This window comes from Linepithema humile, chromosome 5 (genome assembly GCF_040581485.1).
Source record: "Linepithema humile isolate Giens D197 chromosome 5, Lhum_UNIL_v1.0, whole genome shotgun sequence".
Taxonomy (NCBI): domain Eukaryota; kingdom Metazoa; phylum Arthropoda; class Insecta; order Hymenoptera; family Formicidae; genus Linepithema; species Linepithema humile.
In genome coordinates, this window is record NC_090132.1 from 25,024,909 (window position 1) to 25,041,203 (window position 16,295).

The 16,295-nt window shown below is 38.7% G+C and overlaps 4 protein-coding genes across 8 annotated transcripts; 2 read left to right on the plus strand and 2 right to left on the minus strand.

Annotated features, from left to right (window-relative positions):
- Positions 1-509: 509 nt before the first annotated feature.
- On the minus strand, positions 510-950 carry LOC105675207 (histone H4). Its single transcript, XM_012372187.2, has one exon. It carries the CDS (start codon positions 872-874, stop codon positions 563-565), a length of 312 nt encoding a protein of 103 aa, XP_012227610.1. The 5' UTR covers positions 875-950; the 3' UTR covers positions 510-562.
- An 813-nt stretch (positions 951-1,763) lies between these two features.
- On the plus strand, positions 1,764-2,243 carry LOC105675206 (histone H2B). The gene has a single exon (XM_012372186.2). It carries the CDS (start codon positions 1,843-1,845, stop codon positions 2,212-2,214), a length of 372 nt encoding a protein of 123 aa, XP_012227609.1. The 5' UTR covers positions 1,764-1,842; the 3' UTR covers positions 2,215-2,243.
- Positions 2,244-3,009: 766 nt separating this feature from the next.
- U4-U6-60K (U4-U6 small nuclear riboprotein factor 60K) lies at positions 3,010-5,372 on the plus strand. Of its 2 annotated transcripts, none has more exons than XM_067355694.1 (5): positions 3,010-3,188; positions 3,393-3,938; positions 4,037-4,414; positions 4,487-4,700; positions 4,772-5,372. In XM_067355694.1, exons 2-5 carry the CDS (start codon positions 3,413-3,415, stop codon positions 5,229-5,231), a joined length of 1,578 nt encoding a protein of 525 aa, XP_067211795.1. In that variant the 5' UTR covers positions 3,010-3,188; positions 3,393-3,412; the 3' UTR covers positions 5,232-5,372. The 2 variants fall into 2 exon arrangements, with proteins under 2 accessions (XP_067211795.1, XP_012227550.1); XM_012372127.2 differs by having other exon boundaries at positions 3,011-3,188; positions 3,385-3,938.
- A 668-nt stretch (positions 5,373-6,040) lies between these two features.
- P5CS (Delta[1]-pyrroline-5-carboxylate synthase) lies at positions 6,041-14,663 on the minus strand. 4 transcript variants are annotated; one of them, XM_012372124.2, is made up of 6 exons: positions 14,130-14,663; positions 11,406-11,748; positions 8,945-9,592; positions 7,581-8,398; positions 6,760-7,050; positions 6,041-6,596 (listed from the first exon to the last, which is right to left on the minus strand). In XM_012372124.2, the coding sequence occupies exons 1-6, from the start codon at positions 14,226-14,228 to the stop codon at positions 6,429-6,431; spliced, it is 2,367 nt and encodes a 788-aa protein (XP_012227547.1). In that variant the 5' UTR covers positions 14,229-14,663; the 3' UTR covers positions 6,041-6,428. The 4 variants fall into 4 exon arrangements, with proteins under 4 accessions (XP_012227547.1, XP_012227546.1, XP_012227549.1 ...); XM_012372123.2 differs by having other exon boundaries at positions 11,406-11,751; XM_012372126.2 differs by lacking the exon at positions 14,130-14,663 and adding an exon at positions 13,980-14,119.
- Positions 14,664-16,295: the final 1,632 nt, after the last annotated feature.

Sequence of the window (16,295 nt, forward strand, 5' to 3'; positions counted from 1 at the left end):
CTGAAAAATCTTGATCTTTTAACTACATGATTCTAAATATTTCAGATAGATTTAGTGTAGATTTCATGTTTCGGTTTTATGTACATACCTGTAATATCATTAATTGCAATATTTCATCTATATAACAAAGTTGAAGTTTTGTAAATACATACAAAATATATAACTATTTATTTGGTAATAACTGATAAATTACTTAAAATGAACAAAGAGGCAAGGTTTGCAAACTCTTGTGTGCATTATTCTAAATAACAAAGTGCGAAGTAGCTAAAAGAAATTATGATTGTAGTATTAAAATTGATTTTATTTCTCATTTAGTTAAAACTGATCCATTGCATATTGAAATAAATGTGATTGCACAAATAGGTTCAGTAAAATGAATTATAAATATTTTATATGAAATTAGTATAATAGAATATGATGAAAAAGTATTGTTATAAAATCTTATCATTTTGTTATATTATATAGAGTAACATTTGTACAGCGAAGAAAAATTGTCCATGTTTAAAATATTTGTGGCCCTGAAAAGGGCCGATTTGATTTGTGGAACTCCACTATTCTTCGCTTATCCACCAAAGCCGTACAGAGTTCTGCCTTGACGTTTCAGGGCGTATACGACGTCCATGGCAGTGACGGTCTTCCTCTTTGCGTGTTCAGTGTAGGTGACAGCATCACGAATGACGTTTTCAAGGAACACTTTCAGCACACCGCGAGTTTCTTCATAGATCAAGCCAGATATACGCTTGACACCGCCACGTCGTGCCAAACGACGAATGGCCGGCTTGGTGATACCCTGGATGTTATCACGAAGAACCTTCCTATGACGCTTCGCTCCTCCTTTTCCCAATCCCTTTCCTCCCTTACCGCGACCAGTCATCTTGAGCTTTTAGTAATAGTATCTATCCTCTGAGACGAGAGCAGATCGAATGATGGCCACCGTTCTCCGAGCCTCTCTATTTATACCATTCGACTTGGTTTCTCCCCACCACGACTCCGCCAGCCAATCAGAACGCTCGTCTTGCATGAGTCTACGTCAGCGTTATTTGCTCAATTGATGGAATATTATGTGAATATTGTTTTCAAACAATAGTAAATATAAAAAATATACGTATTTACACATCAATAAACATTTTGGAATTTGTAAATATTAAGCCTTTTTAATACTAACATTTTGCCATGACTTTTTCCCCTTTTATTCTTTAATTCGATTATTGAATCATCAGAGCCTTATATATTTTTATATGCATATTTATTTACAGAGAAAAAAATATAGAATATAAAAAAATATGTCTAAATTCAATATACACTATAAGAAAGTATAATTTATTGCTATATATCCATGCATATAAATCTTATCTTTCTACCGATTTTTTCTTGAAACGATGTAACAAATCCTCTTATACGATAGATTGTAAAAGTAATATTGTTGTTTAGATTTGATAGTGACATTGATTGTGTGCGTAATTGTGCTGCTAATATTTGTTCTTATAAAATATCTCCTGAAAAATGTATAATCATTATTTGATATCTATAGAATTTAATCCGTACATTAACGTAAATATAATATATTAATAAACAAAAATGGAATTCATGATTCTACGATGATTCACTTATAAAAATTGCTAAAAAAGAAATTTTATATCCACATAGATGCATTAGAATTCTTAATGGAATATCGACCAATGGCATTGCAAGCAGGAGTTGGTGCTGCTCGCTTATGATTGGTGCGCTGTTGCTACCGCTGGAAGAGTATATATAAACGTGCGATAGGTAGGCATCTCATTCGATCTTCGAAGCTGCTACTGTGCTGTTCGACGTAAGAATACTTTTTGCGAAAAATTTACCATGCCACCTAAGGCTAGCGGTAAGGCGGTGAAAAAGGCCGGAAAGGCCCAGAAGAACATCAGCAAAACCGATAAGAAGAAGAAAAGGAAGAGGAAGGAAAGTTATGCGATCTACATCTACAAGGTGTTGAAGCAAGTTCACCCTGACACTGGAATCTCCAGTAAGGCTATGAGCATCATGAACAGTTTTGTTAATGATGTTTTTGAGCGCATTGCGGCGGAAGCGTCACGATTGGCTCATTACAACAAACGCTCCACGATTACATCTCGGGAGATTCAGACTGCTGTGAGGCTCCTTCTGCCCGGCGAATTGGCGAAGCACGCTGTCAGTGAAGGAACAAAGGCGGTCACCAAATACACTAGCTCGAAGTAAATTACTACAAAAAAACGGCCCTTTTCAGGGCCACCAATATTTATAACGTTTGATACTCTTGTATCGTATAAGTATTAATTTTTCCCTTTAATATATTAAGAATATATAAAGAACTAATGTTCTGATAATTATGCTAATGAATTAAAATTATTATATAATTATTATATAAATTTTAATACAAAACTAGCACTTTCTAACTTTATGAAAAAGATCGTGAACAAAATAGTTAGAATAATAGAAGTATGTTATTGAAATTATTTTATTATGATATAACATTGAAATAAAATGTCATATAATAAAACAGTCTGTTTTACTGCAAACTTAATGTTCGAAATCAATAGAGTATACAAGTTTATTATACTTACATAATTTTGATGAATTTTAAGAAATATAAACAAGCATAAGAATATATTGTAAACATTTTTTATATAAACTTCACGAGAAAGTTACAAAGTATGAATACTATACAACTTATAAGTATTTTTAGAAAGTTTCCTTTAAATATATTAGATTTATCTTGATGTTTTATATAATTTAGACATTAGTGTCATTAATTAAATATCTATAATATTTAACGAGGATAATAAACGTCGATATTACTGATTTTAAACATTAATTATGTTTTATTTAATTTATATAAAATTTTAATAAAATATTTAATTTATATAAAATTTTAATATCTTGAAAAAATAATTTTAATAATATACGTAGATTTTTATTACATTCTAGCCATTATTTTGTTCGTAATATTTTTTAAATATAAAAGTCTTATATATATTCGGGTGTAAATCGATCGTGTTAATTCAAAGTAACTAAGCAGTAGCTAAGTGCGGTATGTGAAAAGCGTGAGATTGCGAATGCTGTGTGCGTAAATGGTTCAAAGAAATGCCTGTTATAAAACTTTTTTACATATGAAGTATATATAAGTATTGTAAATATTCAATATTAGTGATTAAAATTGAAGAACATATAATGTAAGTATCATCAACAATCTCAGTAAAGTATTCCATTCCAGGTTATGTTTCTAGGTTATGTTTATTATGGTTTCTGTGTATTTTGTAACAATATTATTAGCTTTTTCATTTTTCTTGATAGATCATTACTTATAGAATTAAAATCTCAATTTTATTTTTATAATAAACTGTGCAATATATTAATACTAAACGATAGTATTGTAGATTACACATAACCTTATAAAATGTCCGACGACGAGGATTTGATTTACGTGAAGAAACAGAAAACCGTTCACTATGGCTCTTTGGAGGAAGCAGAACGTGTACGGCTCGCAGCTACTGTTGAAGCCACAGATGAAGAAAAAGATGTCACAAATACGAATGATGTTACCAATGCTTCCATATCAACGGGGAATGTACACATTTCTAATGAGTATATGGAGCTCGAAGATGAAATGTCTAAAGATCGTCAGGCGTTATTGGAAGAATTTGAACGTAGGAAGAAGGCCAGACAAATTAATGTTTCTACAGATGACTTGGAAGTAAAGAAGCACTTAAGACAGTTGGGTGAACCAATTTGTCTATTCGGGGAAGGTCCTGCAGATAGAAGAACGAGATTAAGAGAATTGTTCGCTAGTGTCGGTGAGGATGCTATTAAAAAGAAGCACGAGGAAGAAGAGAAACCGTCTCATATCATTGAAAAGGATACAGAGACAACTTGGTATCACGAAGGCCCAGAATCATTGCAAATTGCTAGATCATGGATAGCAAGTAAATCTTAATTATATGATTTTATTTTAAGAAACATTGAAACATTTATTTTTACTTATTTTTGTTGCAATTGTGAACATTATTATACATGTTTACAGCATATTCATTGCCTAGAGCAAAGGCACGGCTGGATAAGGCAAGGCAAGATCTACAATTACCAGCCGCAGCTCGTACAGCGAAAAGACAAGAACTTCTGAAGAAGCTGCAAGCGTTAAGCATTTATTGTTCCCAAATCGGAGATACAAGGCCAATTTCCTTTTGCCAGTTCAGCCCTAATTCAAAGATTCTTGCTACGGCTTCATGGTCAGGCTTATGCAAATTATGGTCTGTACCCGACTGTACTTTGTTGCGCACTTTAAACGGACACGGTTGTAATGTTGGCTGTATTGTTTTTCACCCAAAAGCTACGATAACCGAAGATGTGATAGATGATAATGCAGAGCATACTTGTGTGATGGCATCTTGCGCATCAGATGGTACGATTTATTATATAAATCATATATAAAATTACAAGATATTATTTTACCAAAATGAATGCACTGTAATAGGTACCGTGAAACTCTGGAGCGGCGGCACCGGTACCGAACCATTAGCGGAAGTAGAAGGGCATGAACCGCACAGAGTCTCGAGGATAGCTTTTCATCCATCTGGACGATTCCTCGGCACGTGTTGTTACGATGCGTCTTGGCGATTGTGGGATTTAGAGCAGCAAGCAGAAGTGCTTCATCAAGAGGGTCACGCTAGAGCCTGTCACTGCATCAGGTACATTTCCTCATTGATGATTACTGCATATTAGTCTGTTTTTATTGTATTATATTGACGTGTTTATTCAGTTTTCAGTGTGACGGAAGCGTTTGCGCGACAGGCGGCCACGACTCTTTCGGCAGAGTGTGGGACTTGCGTACCGGTAGATGCATAATGTTTATGGAGGGTCATCTAAAATCCATCTTCGGCATTGATTTTTCACCGAACGGTTTTCATATAGCCACAGCGAGCGAGGATAACGCCTGCAAAATATGGGACTTGCGAAAGAGAAGCTGCATATATACAATACCGGCGCACACCAATTTGCTGTCCGATGTGAAATATCAGAGGATAGAAGGGCAATACTTGATCACTGCATCTTATGATAACACAGCCAAAATTTGGTCCAATAAGACGTGGCAGCCTCTCAAGATGCTACCGGGTCACGATGGAAAGGTCATGTCTGTCGACGTGTCTCCTGATCAGAAGTTTATTGCAACGACTTCATATGACAGAACTTTTAAATTGTGGGCGCCAGAGAGCACTTGAGAGACTTTTTAAGATACATATTTTAGGTATTAAAAAATATATTTTTCTCAATATTTTTTATTTATATCACTCGACCTAAAAAATGATGTATGTTCGTAAAAAACATAATAAAAACATTTGATTTGCTCATCATGTAAATTATAGGAATCTTTTGGATTGAAAATTATCGTATTTATATTGTGATCATTTTTATACAACAGTCTTAATAAAAGTTAATTCCTTTGAAAAAAAAATATATTGCTTATATAAGAGACACATGTTTCACTTGTAAATATGCAGCTGGAAATACGCAAGAATAATATTAACATTTACATTGCGCATTTCAGAAATATATCCTGCGAAATATATCCCGCGTGAAATGGGTCTTATAATTACGTATAAACTTTTGACGTTATTTATAACTAGGGCAGTTGCCCGTTCAATAGGCGCACTGCTATTGTGTTGACATTTATATCGCCCTCAACAAAGAAACGCGAACGCGTTAACTATAGGATCTGAACTCCCTTGCCGGGTTTGTCGAGTACATCTCAAGATGAGTACCGAAAGAGGAACTACTGCTGTTACATTATTAACAAACTTTTGGCGAAATCCTGGAAACGCCAGCGTGCCTTTTAAAACTTTTACTATGAATCTTTTGCATCTTGTACTGACATAATCTCTCTTTGAGATGTATTTTATCTTTCCTCTGTATTTTCTATTTATAAGCTTTTTGATAATTACAAGCTATTAAGCGAAAAATAAAATAACATACTCTGTTTTGAGTAATTAAGGAGTAAATAATTTGTCTCTATTTGAGTAATAATTAATAATAATTTTTAATATTAGTTTATTAATATCAAGAATCTAAAAATATATATTTTGAACATATGCACTTATTCGCAATGTTATAGCTATACCCATATATAGCTGTATAAAACTAATCCAAGTCTACTTCATAAAAATTTTAAAAAATTTATATTTTATAAATATTTTCGTTATTTGTAATAAATCATATTAGAGTATAACAATTTCAATTTTTATTCGATATCATGCGTATCAATACTTGAATCAAATGTAATTTGGTAAAAATATCACTTGAACTTATTTCGATTTATACGTTCCATGTATGTATCGTGCTTTTTCCTTAAAAGAACTCATTTTTATCACCTGACGAACGATTCTAACAATCCCGAGATCATAAAATTTAAAACGATCGATTTATAACGACTCGGTAAGAGGTAAAGGTTGATGAAGCCAAGTTTTATCGCCTCCTTCAGCGAAATCGGCGGCCGCGTGGCCGTCGCCTCTCAGAACCCACTTTGTCGTCAATAGGCCGTCCACTCCTACTGGACCACGCGCGTGGATACGCGCCGTAGAAATACCGACCTTTAAAATAATATTGATTATTGGGATAAAATACATAGCAGATACTTATTATTTTCATTTTGTGAAAAAAATAATATATACAGAATCGTAAAATTTATCACAAATTTTATAAATGGCAATTTTTAACGTTTTTTCTATGAAAATTTAATTAGAAAAACCTCACCTCTGCTCCAAGACCGAATCTATAGCCATCCGCAAATCTAGTACTAGCATTGTGGAACACACAAGCACTGTCCACTTCTCTCTGGAAGTGCGCAGCTGTGTCGGTGTGCTCGGTAACGATAACATCTGTATGACTACTACCGTATTTATGAATGTGGTTGATAGCGTCATCGACATCTGAGACCACCTCTATAGTGCATTCAAGTGCGCCGTACTCGGTCCGCATGCTTTTGGCGGCAGGTGGACCGAAAGTCAATAGTTCTCTTATCTTTGGTCCGGAATTGATTTTCACCTGAAAAGTCGTTCGCGCAACGCGAATGCAGCGTTAGTGTTCGTCAACGTGAAGCTTTGATTGTTACATCGAGGAAAGGAGAGCAATAATTCAACAACTGGCGGTATAAATAATTCTGAGAAAAATTGACAGAGACACTACGTGCCACTAAAATATTTATGTGACGCGTGGAGAAAGTTTTCTCCTGCTCAATGCTTTGCAAAAGACGCGGGCAAAAGTCTTTTCGGGCTTCGCGGAAGCCAATATACGTCCTGAACTTAAGTCGAGCACAAACTTTCCGACATTTTGCGAAATCCTAGCGAAAATCTTGATGAAAGTTTTGCTTGCGAACGCGAAATACTGTAGCGTGACACTAAATGAGAAACTCGGAAGAAATAAAGATTATTTTCGCTCTTTAATCCTTTGGATTTCGTAGTTTGCTACCGGCAAATCCTTTTAATTCTTTCTTTTTCAAGTAAAAAGTTACAAATTTCCAAGTAAATATATTACTTTTCTTTCCCTTCAAACATTCTCGAGCAAAGTTAACTCACCCCTTCTCTGTGCAGCATGCTGCATATGTCACGGAAAAAGCTGCCGCTCATGAGGCTCTCGTGTATCAGTAACGTTTCCATGGCGTTGCACGCGGCGGGATAATCGCACTTGGCGTCCTTAATAATCCTCATCGCCTTCGTTAGATCCGCGTCCTTGTCGACGTAAACATGACAGATGCCCTCGGCGTGTCCCAACACGGGTATATGCTTAGACTGCTCTTGAATCGTGGAGACCAGCTCCGAGCTGCCGCGGGGGATGATGAGATCTATGTGCTTCTCCATCGAGAGAAGATCTCCCACATCTTCTCTCGTGGACACGAGTGAAATGGCGTTCGAGGCGCCGAACTTGTCCAATGCCTCTTTTACAAGCGTCATCAGGTACTTATTGCTGTGAGCGGCTTCCTTGCCGCCTTTCAGGAGAAGCCCGTTGGCGCTCGACATGGCCAGGGCGGCTACCTGCGGCAGGCTGTCCGGTCTGGATTCGAAGATTACCAACAGCACGCCGATGGGTACCGTAATCTGTTGCAGTTCCAATCCCTCGGCCAGCCTCGTCCTGCGCAGCACACGGCCCACATTGGTCAGTGAGTCGTCGGCGATCTGACGCAGTCCGGAGCTCAGAGACTTGAGCTTCGGCGGTGTCAGAGATAAACGCGAAAGCAGTGCTTTCGCCAGACTCTTTTTGCTCGCGGCTTCCAGGTCCAGTGCGTTTGCCGTGAGGATTTCAGACTGTCTTGTCTCTAGCAGGTCCGCGAGAGTTTTGATGCATTCGGCACGTTCTTCCGGGCGTAACGCCTGCAGCAATCTACTGCCGACACGGGCTGGAATTTTATTTGCAATTGTGATTTTCCCGCCGTTATCAGAATGATTAAATAACAAATTAAATTCTCATTTAGATAGCCTTCCTCATCCGTTGTAATTAACTTGCTTAGATTTTTATTTGTTCGCGTCCGCTTAATTGTAATTATATTATATGAAAATATGAAATTATTCTCGCATACATAATATTTCGTATACATCGAATGAAGATTTAGCGGGGAATAAAACTTTTCCACGCTGAAAGGGTTAATAATATGCAAAACACGCGTTCGCGTAGCGAGTGGTATTTATTTCAGAGTGATATATTCGCCGAGTGTACAACCGGCACTGCAATTCAATGGATCGCGGTTCGTTTACGGAGATAAAAGCGCGTTTCGGCGAAGCTAAAAAGCTAATAAAAACAGACTGCACAACGGGGATTATAATCCAGCAACAAACTCCGTAATTTCGCGTGAGCGCGGCTCAATCAATCATCTATCTGCATATCAATCATCTATCGCGGGGGAGATTCTCTTAATCCGAAACTGAATCGAAATTGAAGGTATTACCGTTTTCGGCGACCACCTCGACGGGAGTGGACGAGCCAGCTGCCTGCGTGAAGAAGGTCCCGATCTTCCTGCCCGACATGATGCTCTTGATAGCTTTCTCCTGAGTGCCGTTGCAGATGACCACCGCAACACCGCGATCCATCGCCCAGAGAGCGGCGTTGACCTTTGAGTCCATGCCGCCGGTGCCCACCTTCGACTTCTGTCCGAATTTGATGGTACCCCGCAGATCGGAGCTGAAGGTGTGCAGCATCCTCGCGCCGTCCTGCCAAGGCGGCAGGTTGTAAATCCCATCGACGTCGCTCATAAGCACCAGCAAATCCGCCTGTACCTCGGCCGCCAGCATTGCCGCCAGCGAATCATTGTCCTTGATGGATATTCCGCGTCTGCCGCTACCGCCGGCGACCTCGTCGTCGACATCCGGCGGCGGTGAGACCGCATCATTCGTGTTAATGATCGGCACGATGTTTAGACTGATCAGCTCGCTCAACGTGCTGAAGAGATTCTTCCGCGTCTCGTCGTTATAAAAGTCGGGCTTGGTCACCAGCACCTGGGCGATCTTGACACCGTACTGAGCGAACATTGCGTCGTATAGAGACATGAGACCCGACTGGCCCACAGCTGCGGCTGCTCTAGGTTCCAGCATAGTTCCTGCGTGAATACAGCATTGTAAATTACCATTTTCTATTTTTTCCTCGGGGAAAAGCGTAGCGACCTGTCGGCGCAACGCGGACGATTCTCGAAATGGTTAGAGGGCTTCGTGGAAGACGTCGAACGACTGATTGGGGAGATATTGAAGAAAATTGTCCGCAAACGCACACGAACCGATCGGAAAATCCACTCGAGATGATTTCCGGGACAAATAGAATCCCGCAGGAATTCGTCGCGACGAGCAGGTTGTTAGCTCAACCTACATTGACGGATCCCGGACATTGTCAATTTGGCAGACTGCCCGGACAAATATTCGGAACTATTGTCAGAACACTTCCTTTTTTATAAAATCTAAACTGTTACTTCTTATTTAAGAAAGGAGAATACAATCTCGGTAGTTAAACAGCGCGTTGTTTACAACATTAAAGACGCTTCTTACGCAAATACTGCAAATTTCAGACATTTTCAGAAATTATTCTTCCCTTATAGCTCTTTAATAACTGAATAAATATTAAAATACGTAGTAAGAGGATTTGTCGTTCTCTCCATAAAAATATTAGCGTCCCATGAATTGTTTACGCCATGCTGTCTTTACTGTCCGCGTATAAATCAATGAATCATTAGTGAGGGATAGCCTTGATTGTAATATCAACAAGAGTATTTCTATCGTGTATACGAGCGGAAAAGAAATTCGTTACCGAAGAACTTTCGTCGTTATTTTATCGTCTTTATTTTTAATTAATGCGTAATTTATTCTGCGTCTTGTCGATGATGAAATTTTGTCATGCTTCATCAAATTAATACCTATTCACATATTATTCTCAATAAATAAATAAATAAAAATACTTTTTAAAATAGTATCTATCTTAAAATCGACACATTTTACGTTTTACGCGTCATTTTATGCACGCATCTAATTGATCGTAATTTCCGATTTTAAGCTATATCGACAGTTACACATGCATGAAACTTTACTTTGTCATCGGATGCAGATGCGCGGTAAAAATTGCACGATACATAATTACCGCGTTTGTCAATTATGTAGAGTACAATTTCTTTATACATCACACTGTAGCGTAATTAGAATTATGAGAGCGCTATTGATTAAAAACGCTATTCGATCGGACGTCTCTCAGAAGAGGATTAACACAAATTGCGGTTTGGCTACAAAATTATCATACACCGGCTTCAATTATGCTAATGGTAGTTCATCCGTGTACTTATGTATAAAATTTGTCTCCCGCCATTAGCGCATGAAAATATTAATTAAAGGGAGCATCTGCTGGATGCGTCGTTGCTACGATATCGTGGTTCGATCAACGTGTGTAAGAAAATGTGAAATTGATAGAGGAATATGCCGCGCCAATTACGTCCGACACTGACGCAATGCCTTGTCTTGCGGGAAGAGTAAAGGAGGCGAGGTTCATTACTTACAAAATAGGTCAAGTTGAATTTAGGGAGTTTGCGATCAATAGCCTTTGCGTATGGGAGATTGCAAGGTAGGGTACGTTCTTACGCGATTATGCGGCTCACTGCTGATGGAATTCGGAAAATGTTGCGGTAACTAACTATTCGACGGCAATTAATTTTTAAACAAAAACCGATCACATAAAGTTCTTAACGAATCATGGATCGATCATAGGAATTTGTGCGCACTTTATAATTATTTTTATTGCGAAATTAATTTTTATATACTAAAATTAAATATTAAATTAATAGGCTGACTACTATTTTATTGAGCTTTACGGGCCGTGATTAATTTTCGATTAATCTGGGGAAGATCAAAGGTTGCGATAGTTAAAAAAAAACATACCCGCGTGTTCCCGTGTGTGATCCGTAGGACTTAGCGTTTCTCTCATCGACATGGACATTAAAAGCTCTTGGGTCAGCTTTTGCTTGCCAAAAGCGACTGCACCGCTGGTCACCATGATGCATTCGCGTCCATCGATCTGACATTCGGCTACCTGTTCTACGATCGATGCCAAACGTCCTAGAGCCAAACCGTGTTCATCTTCCCTCGTAATAACGGCACTGCCGAGTTTAATGACCAACCGACGAGCGTATTTCAATTCGGTGCGCTCCGCAAAGGTCTGTTGCCTTCGCGGTCTCTCCGACGTTTGCAGTTGCCTGCGCACATATCCTTGCAATACGCCTTTCTTCTTAAAAAACAATTAATGACAAATAAGATAAAATTATAATACAGAAAAGCTATACAAGAATAAAATAAAATTTTAAATTATTATAGAAAACTGGTTTATTTTACTGCATTAATCCTTCCAATCTCGATCATATGTGACACACAAATTTAAAACAAAACTGACTCTTATAATTATTTATTTATTTAAGTGATTTTTTCACAAAAATTAAATCTTACAGTTGTTTCGCTATAAAGATAGTAATTAAAGATAATAATTAATAATGTGCACTGTAAAACTAATTTTTTTAATAATGCAATCTGAATGAGAGATTCAAAAGATGCCTGACAAATATTTATTAAATAAGTAATTATTATCATACTTTCTATATTTTATGACACAAAGAGATTTAGCATTATTGAACAGTTCAACGGAGTTTCAGTTCTTCGCAACAAGTTATAAAGTTATAATACGAAGATATAATATTAATATCTCTGTCAATATCTGTCAAAGGATAAGGAAGAGAAGACTGAAGCTGGTAAATTCATGTTTGGACAAAACACATTTATTTCAATACGTTCATGTGGTGTGCCTAACAAAATTTGCCATAATATTCGAAAGCCGATTACATCTGTGAGTTGACTAATATTTCTTCTTCCTTTCGAAGAAGTAAGTGGTATTTTCCAAGCGTTATTTCAGCACAAGATTATCATAGCCTCTTATCGCTTTATATTTCCTACGTCGATGTTGACTCATCGGGCATGTTTACATTTATAGATACAGTATAGAATGGAGAGGAATTTCAGTGTTAAATATTAGAAACGTTACTTCTTCGCTATCTTTTCTAATAAACATTCGAAACTTAATTAAATATTGCAGTTTTTCCGAGAAGTCGTGCCAATGTAGAAAACAGAAATAAATCAAAGAATTATATTTAACAGATATTTTATCGCGTATCACGCAAGCGGTTTGATTTGATAATAGCTTTAATTGAGATATACCGGTATATTCTGCCTCTTTCTTACATTGATAGCGCAGCAAAAAAATGATTTTATATTAATAAATTATATTTATTAACGAATGATAACGTTCATATCAACAGTGTATATTTGCTTGCGATTTGTCTGTGTGGCTTTTCTTCCTAATATTTCTTTCTTTTATCATTACTTGCGAGTGTAAATTCACATTAACAAAGAAGGATATTCGAAGTGACTTTTCACGGACAAACTCGTTTTCGACAACACAATTCGAAATATTGAGATTTCGAAATTATTTATCAGGGTTATTTCGTTACGAGATTGCTGATTATATTGTGCGTTTTAAATTGTAAATATACTTTTATCTTCGCGTTTTATTTTTTGATTAATTCCTGATTGAGCAGAGTTCAAGAGAGCGTAATTCTCTACACGTGTATTTGCCGATACGCAATTTCATTTGCGGAAATTGTTGAGCACACGAGCAAACTTTGTGCGAAAGTTTCTTGTGATTTTTTTTTTAAGTCGATGCTTCGTGACGTGACAGAACAAGTTAGACTTACACGGCTCCGGAACGCTGTTATTATTACGGACAGGTCAATCACGTGGCGATACTGTACGTGACACATAATAAATACTGTTTTGTAGCAACGGACTTTCTCGGATAATTTTTCATTTCGCGCTTCTCTTTCTCCGCTCCGATCCCTTTTTTATATTTCATTGTAGATTTAATTATTAGGTAGACTTAACCGATATTTGCAATCCATCTCCCGTTGATGCATTTTGCAGCGTTCTATGTGGCGAATATGCGTTTAGCGGAATACGCTGTGCATCAATACCTATACGCGTTATCACCGCGGCGCATCGCGTGCTGCACTATCAGCGGTCTGACTCGGTTACGCGAAACACTTACACCAGCATACCGATACCCCCTATAAACTGTATCAGCTATTGGCGGAATCAGTTATTTTTCGAGTTTGGGCTTTGTGTATGCGCGTCGGTCGATAGCGGACGACGACGGGGGCGTTCGTTTTCACGAAGTTTCGTCAACGCGCGACCAGGTATCTGTTGCAGCGCGCGCGATAACATATGGAGCTCGTTACACGTCACGTTATATCTTAACGGCGTTTCGAAGTCGCGTCGGAATCATTATACTCAGCGGTCGCGGCGGTACATCGCGGTGGTACATCGGTACCATCGGCCACGTCCCTACGTAATCGACCCATAACTTGGGAACGACCTGTAAAGAAGTTTGTTTGGCCGCGCAGCCGAACGTACCTTGTATATTTCACATAAAATCATGTTATCGCAGTTTCTCGGATTTACGACCCGTCGCATCCCGGACAATGTTATCTGGGATGCAAACCTCCTCGACGGCAAATAAGTACGACGTTACAAGTACGAAGTCATACACAATGCTTCACGTACTGTTAGCTGCGGTAAGCGCAGTCCCATGAGCGACGAGGTCAATCTCCGTTGCGAGTGCCCGACTCGGACGGATCTTGTTAGTAACAGGATCGAGTACATGTTGCTGGTCCTCCGGTGTCGTCCTTCGGTGCACGTTTAGTCGGCTGCCTCCTTCCGGAATGACACCGGGATCGCTTGGAACTATGCGTCCGAAATTACGATCACCCGACGATGTTCATCGAGTGCTTCCTACAGCAATCGCCGTAGGAACGCTGACTTCCCGATCAGATCGCGCGAGAAAGATTGATCATCTGGCGCGGCGATACAGCGAGAAAAATAGATGTCACGATGTGTGTTCGATCACGTGATGACAAATCCGTCAATCCGGTGGAAAAATGTCAACGCAACGCCAAATGGTGTGACTTAATTGAACTACCGATTTCGTGTTGGATAGGAAAAAATGAAGAGAGACAAAGGATAAAGAGGGAAAGAGAGAGAAAGAGAGAATCGCGCGCGATGCGAAGCGAGACGTGCCTCGTCACCGAGGTAGAGCGCCTGCAGCGTTGGTCAACGACATACTACTGCTTTCCGCGTGAAATCACATCAGAAGACGTTGTTATCATAGCCAGATTAGAGACGCGTCGTCTCAAGTAAACGGACTACTTATACAGCGACGGCATTCGCCGCCGGGAGAGAAGGCCAGAGGGAAGAATTCTGTGGAAATCAAATGACGTCAGGCACGCGCGCGTTCTTCTTTGGTCGGATTCCACTGGTTTTTCGCGCATTTCCCAGCCGGAGTACCAAGGCTACGAAGTGAAGTCCGGGTTCACACGCGCAGGGGAAAAAACCCGTCTTCGTACAATGATGCAATTCGAGTCGACAAACTTCGACCCCGAGAATGGCGAACAAACAGCCAGCGCCTGATAACGCGTTCATTCTTTTCCGATGCGTCGCGTCACGGTGTGAGTGAGTCTCGATCTCTATCCGATAAAGCGATCGAACGTTGCACGAGTGAAGCGGTATTCCGTGCGTGTGTTATCGCGCGACAGTGTGGATGTGCGTAATGCAATGTTTACCGCGTGTGCGATGTTGTGTTTCTTGTTTTTGCACGGAATGCTAATTGGCGATAATTAGCGCGGTATCGCTAGTCATCGCGGATATCTCTAGGCGATACGGAAAGATCTATCACGTTGACAACGTGTGTCACAAGGCGTAGTCCGCCACTCGAGCTTTAACAGATTCTTATCGGATTTTGTAATTGACTGCGTGTCATTACGTCACACATAACGTGATACTTCGTATTTATGCGTGTCTTATTTGGCGCACGCGATAAATGCATTCACAAACACACGCGCGGCGCTTGTTAAAAGTCCATTCGCTCTTTTTGCAATCTCTCCGATCGACGATAAATGTCAAATCTTGTTTTTACTTGTGATTACTCTGTCGCCGCGCTCACAATTGTTGCGAACACAAATCCCTCTCGTTTGTAATCTCTGCAAAATACGGACTTCAGATGGAAAAAGAATTACCCGTGGGAAAATCATTGGAGAGCAGTGGAAAGTGGCAAAATAAGAAAAATGCAGCTACTCAGATATTTTGCAGATAGATGGATACTTCGCAGATGTATACATCTTCTCTTCTTCAATACATTTAGAACTTATCTTCCGTATTTAAACCAATAACACGCGACGCACCTTACAGCAAATATAACAGCGTAATCTACAAGTCACAGATCTGATTTGAATTTCCTGAATTTTTATATTCAATACCATAAATAGCAAAATTATTAAGTACATTCTTTATTGTTCAACAAGAAATTATCCATTTAAAGAATCGATATCGGTAAAGCTAATAATAGTGCAAATTCGTACATAAATAATGCGAACAGAAGAGAAAGTTGTAAGAGAAAAAAGTTTATCAATAAATAAATTCATTGATGAAGAAACACATTATAACAAAACGGCTGTCGAGTAAATAATCGAAAAGTATCTTCTTGTTTCTACTTTTAACTTACAAATAATCCTCTTTAGAATTCTCTGTTGCAAGCGGCTTGTGCAAGCTGAATGAAAGCTTGTAGAAGAAAGTATAATAGGAATATTTTAACAATGCTCAGCCCGATTGAGTCGTTCCAACCACATTCTTCTTTACACAATATATAATCCCCTAATAAATTCCTGCGAATCCCTT

Excerpts from the sequence above, each read along its gene's own strand:
- LOC105675207 (XM_012372187.2), bottom strand. The coding sequence starts at position 874 with ATGACTGGTCGCGGTAAGGGAGGAAAGGGATTGGGAAAAGGAGGAGCG.
- P5CS (XM_012372123.2), bottom strand. The coding sequence starts at position 14,228 with ATGTACTCGATCCTGTTACTAACAAGATCCGTCCGAGTCGGGCACTCG. Across the intron at positions 7,051-7,580 it reads GCATGCTGCACAGAGAAGGG|GTGAAAATCAATTCCGGACC; the intron begins GTGAGTTAACTT and ends ACGACTTTTCAG. Across the intron at positions 6,597-6,759 it reads GATTCGGTCTTGGAGCAGAG|GTCGGTATTTCTACGGCGCG; the intron begins GTGAGGTTTTTC and ends ATTATTTTAAAG.
- LOC105675206 (XM_012372186.2), top strand. The coding sequence starts at position 1,843 with ATGCCACCTAAGGCTAGCGGTAAGGCGGTGAAAAAGGCCGGAAAGGCC.
- U4-U6-60K (XM_067355694.1), top strand. The coding sequence starts at position 3,413 with ATGTCCGACGACGAGGATTTGATTTACGTGAAGAAACAGAAAACCGTT. Across the intron at positions 3,939-4,036 it reads TGCTAGATCATGGATAGCAA|CATATTCATTGCCTAGAGCA; the intron begins GTAAATCTTAAT and ends ACATGTTTACAG. Across the intron at positions 4,415-4,486 it reads GGCATCTTGCGCATCAGATG|GTACCGTGAAACTCTGGAGC; the intron begins GTACGATTTATT and ends GCACTGTAATAG.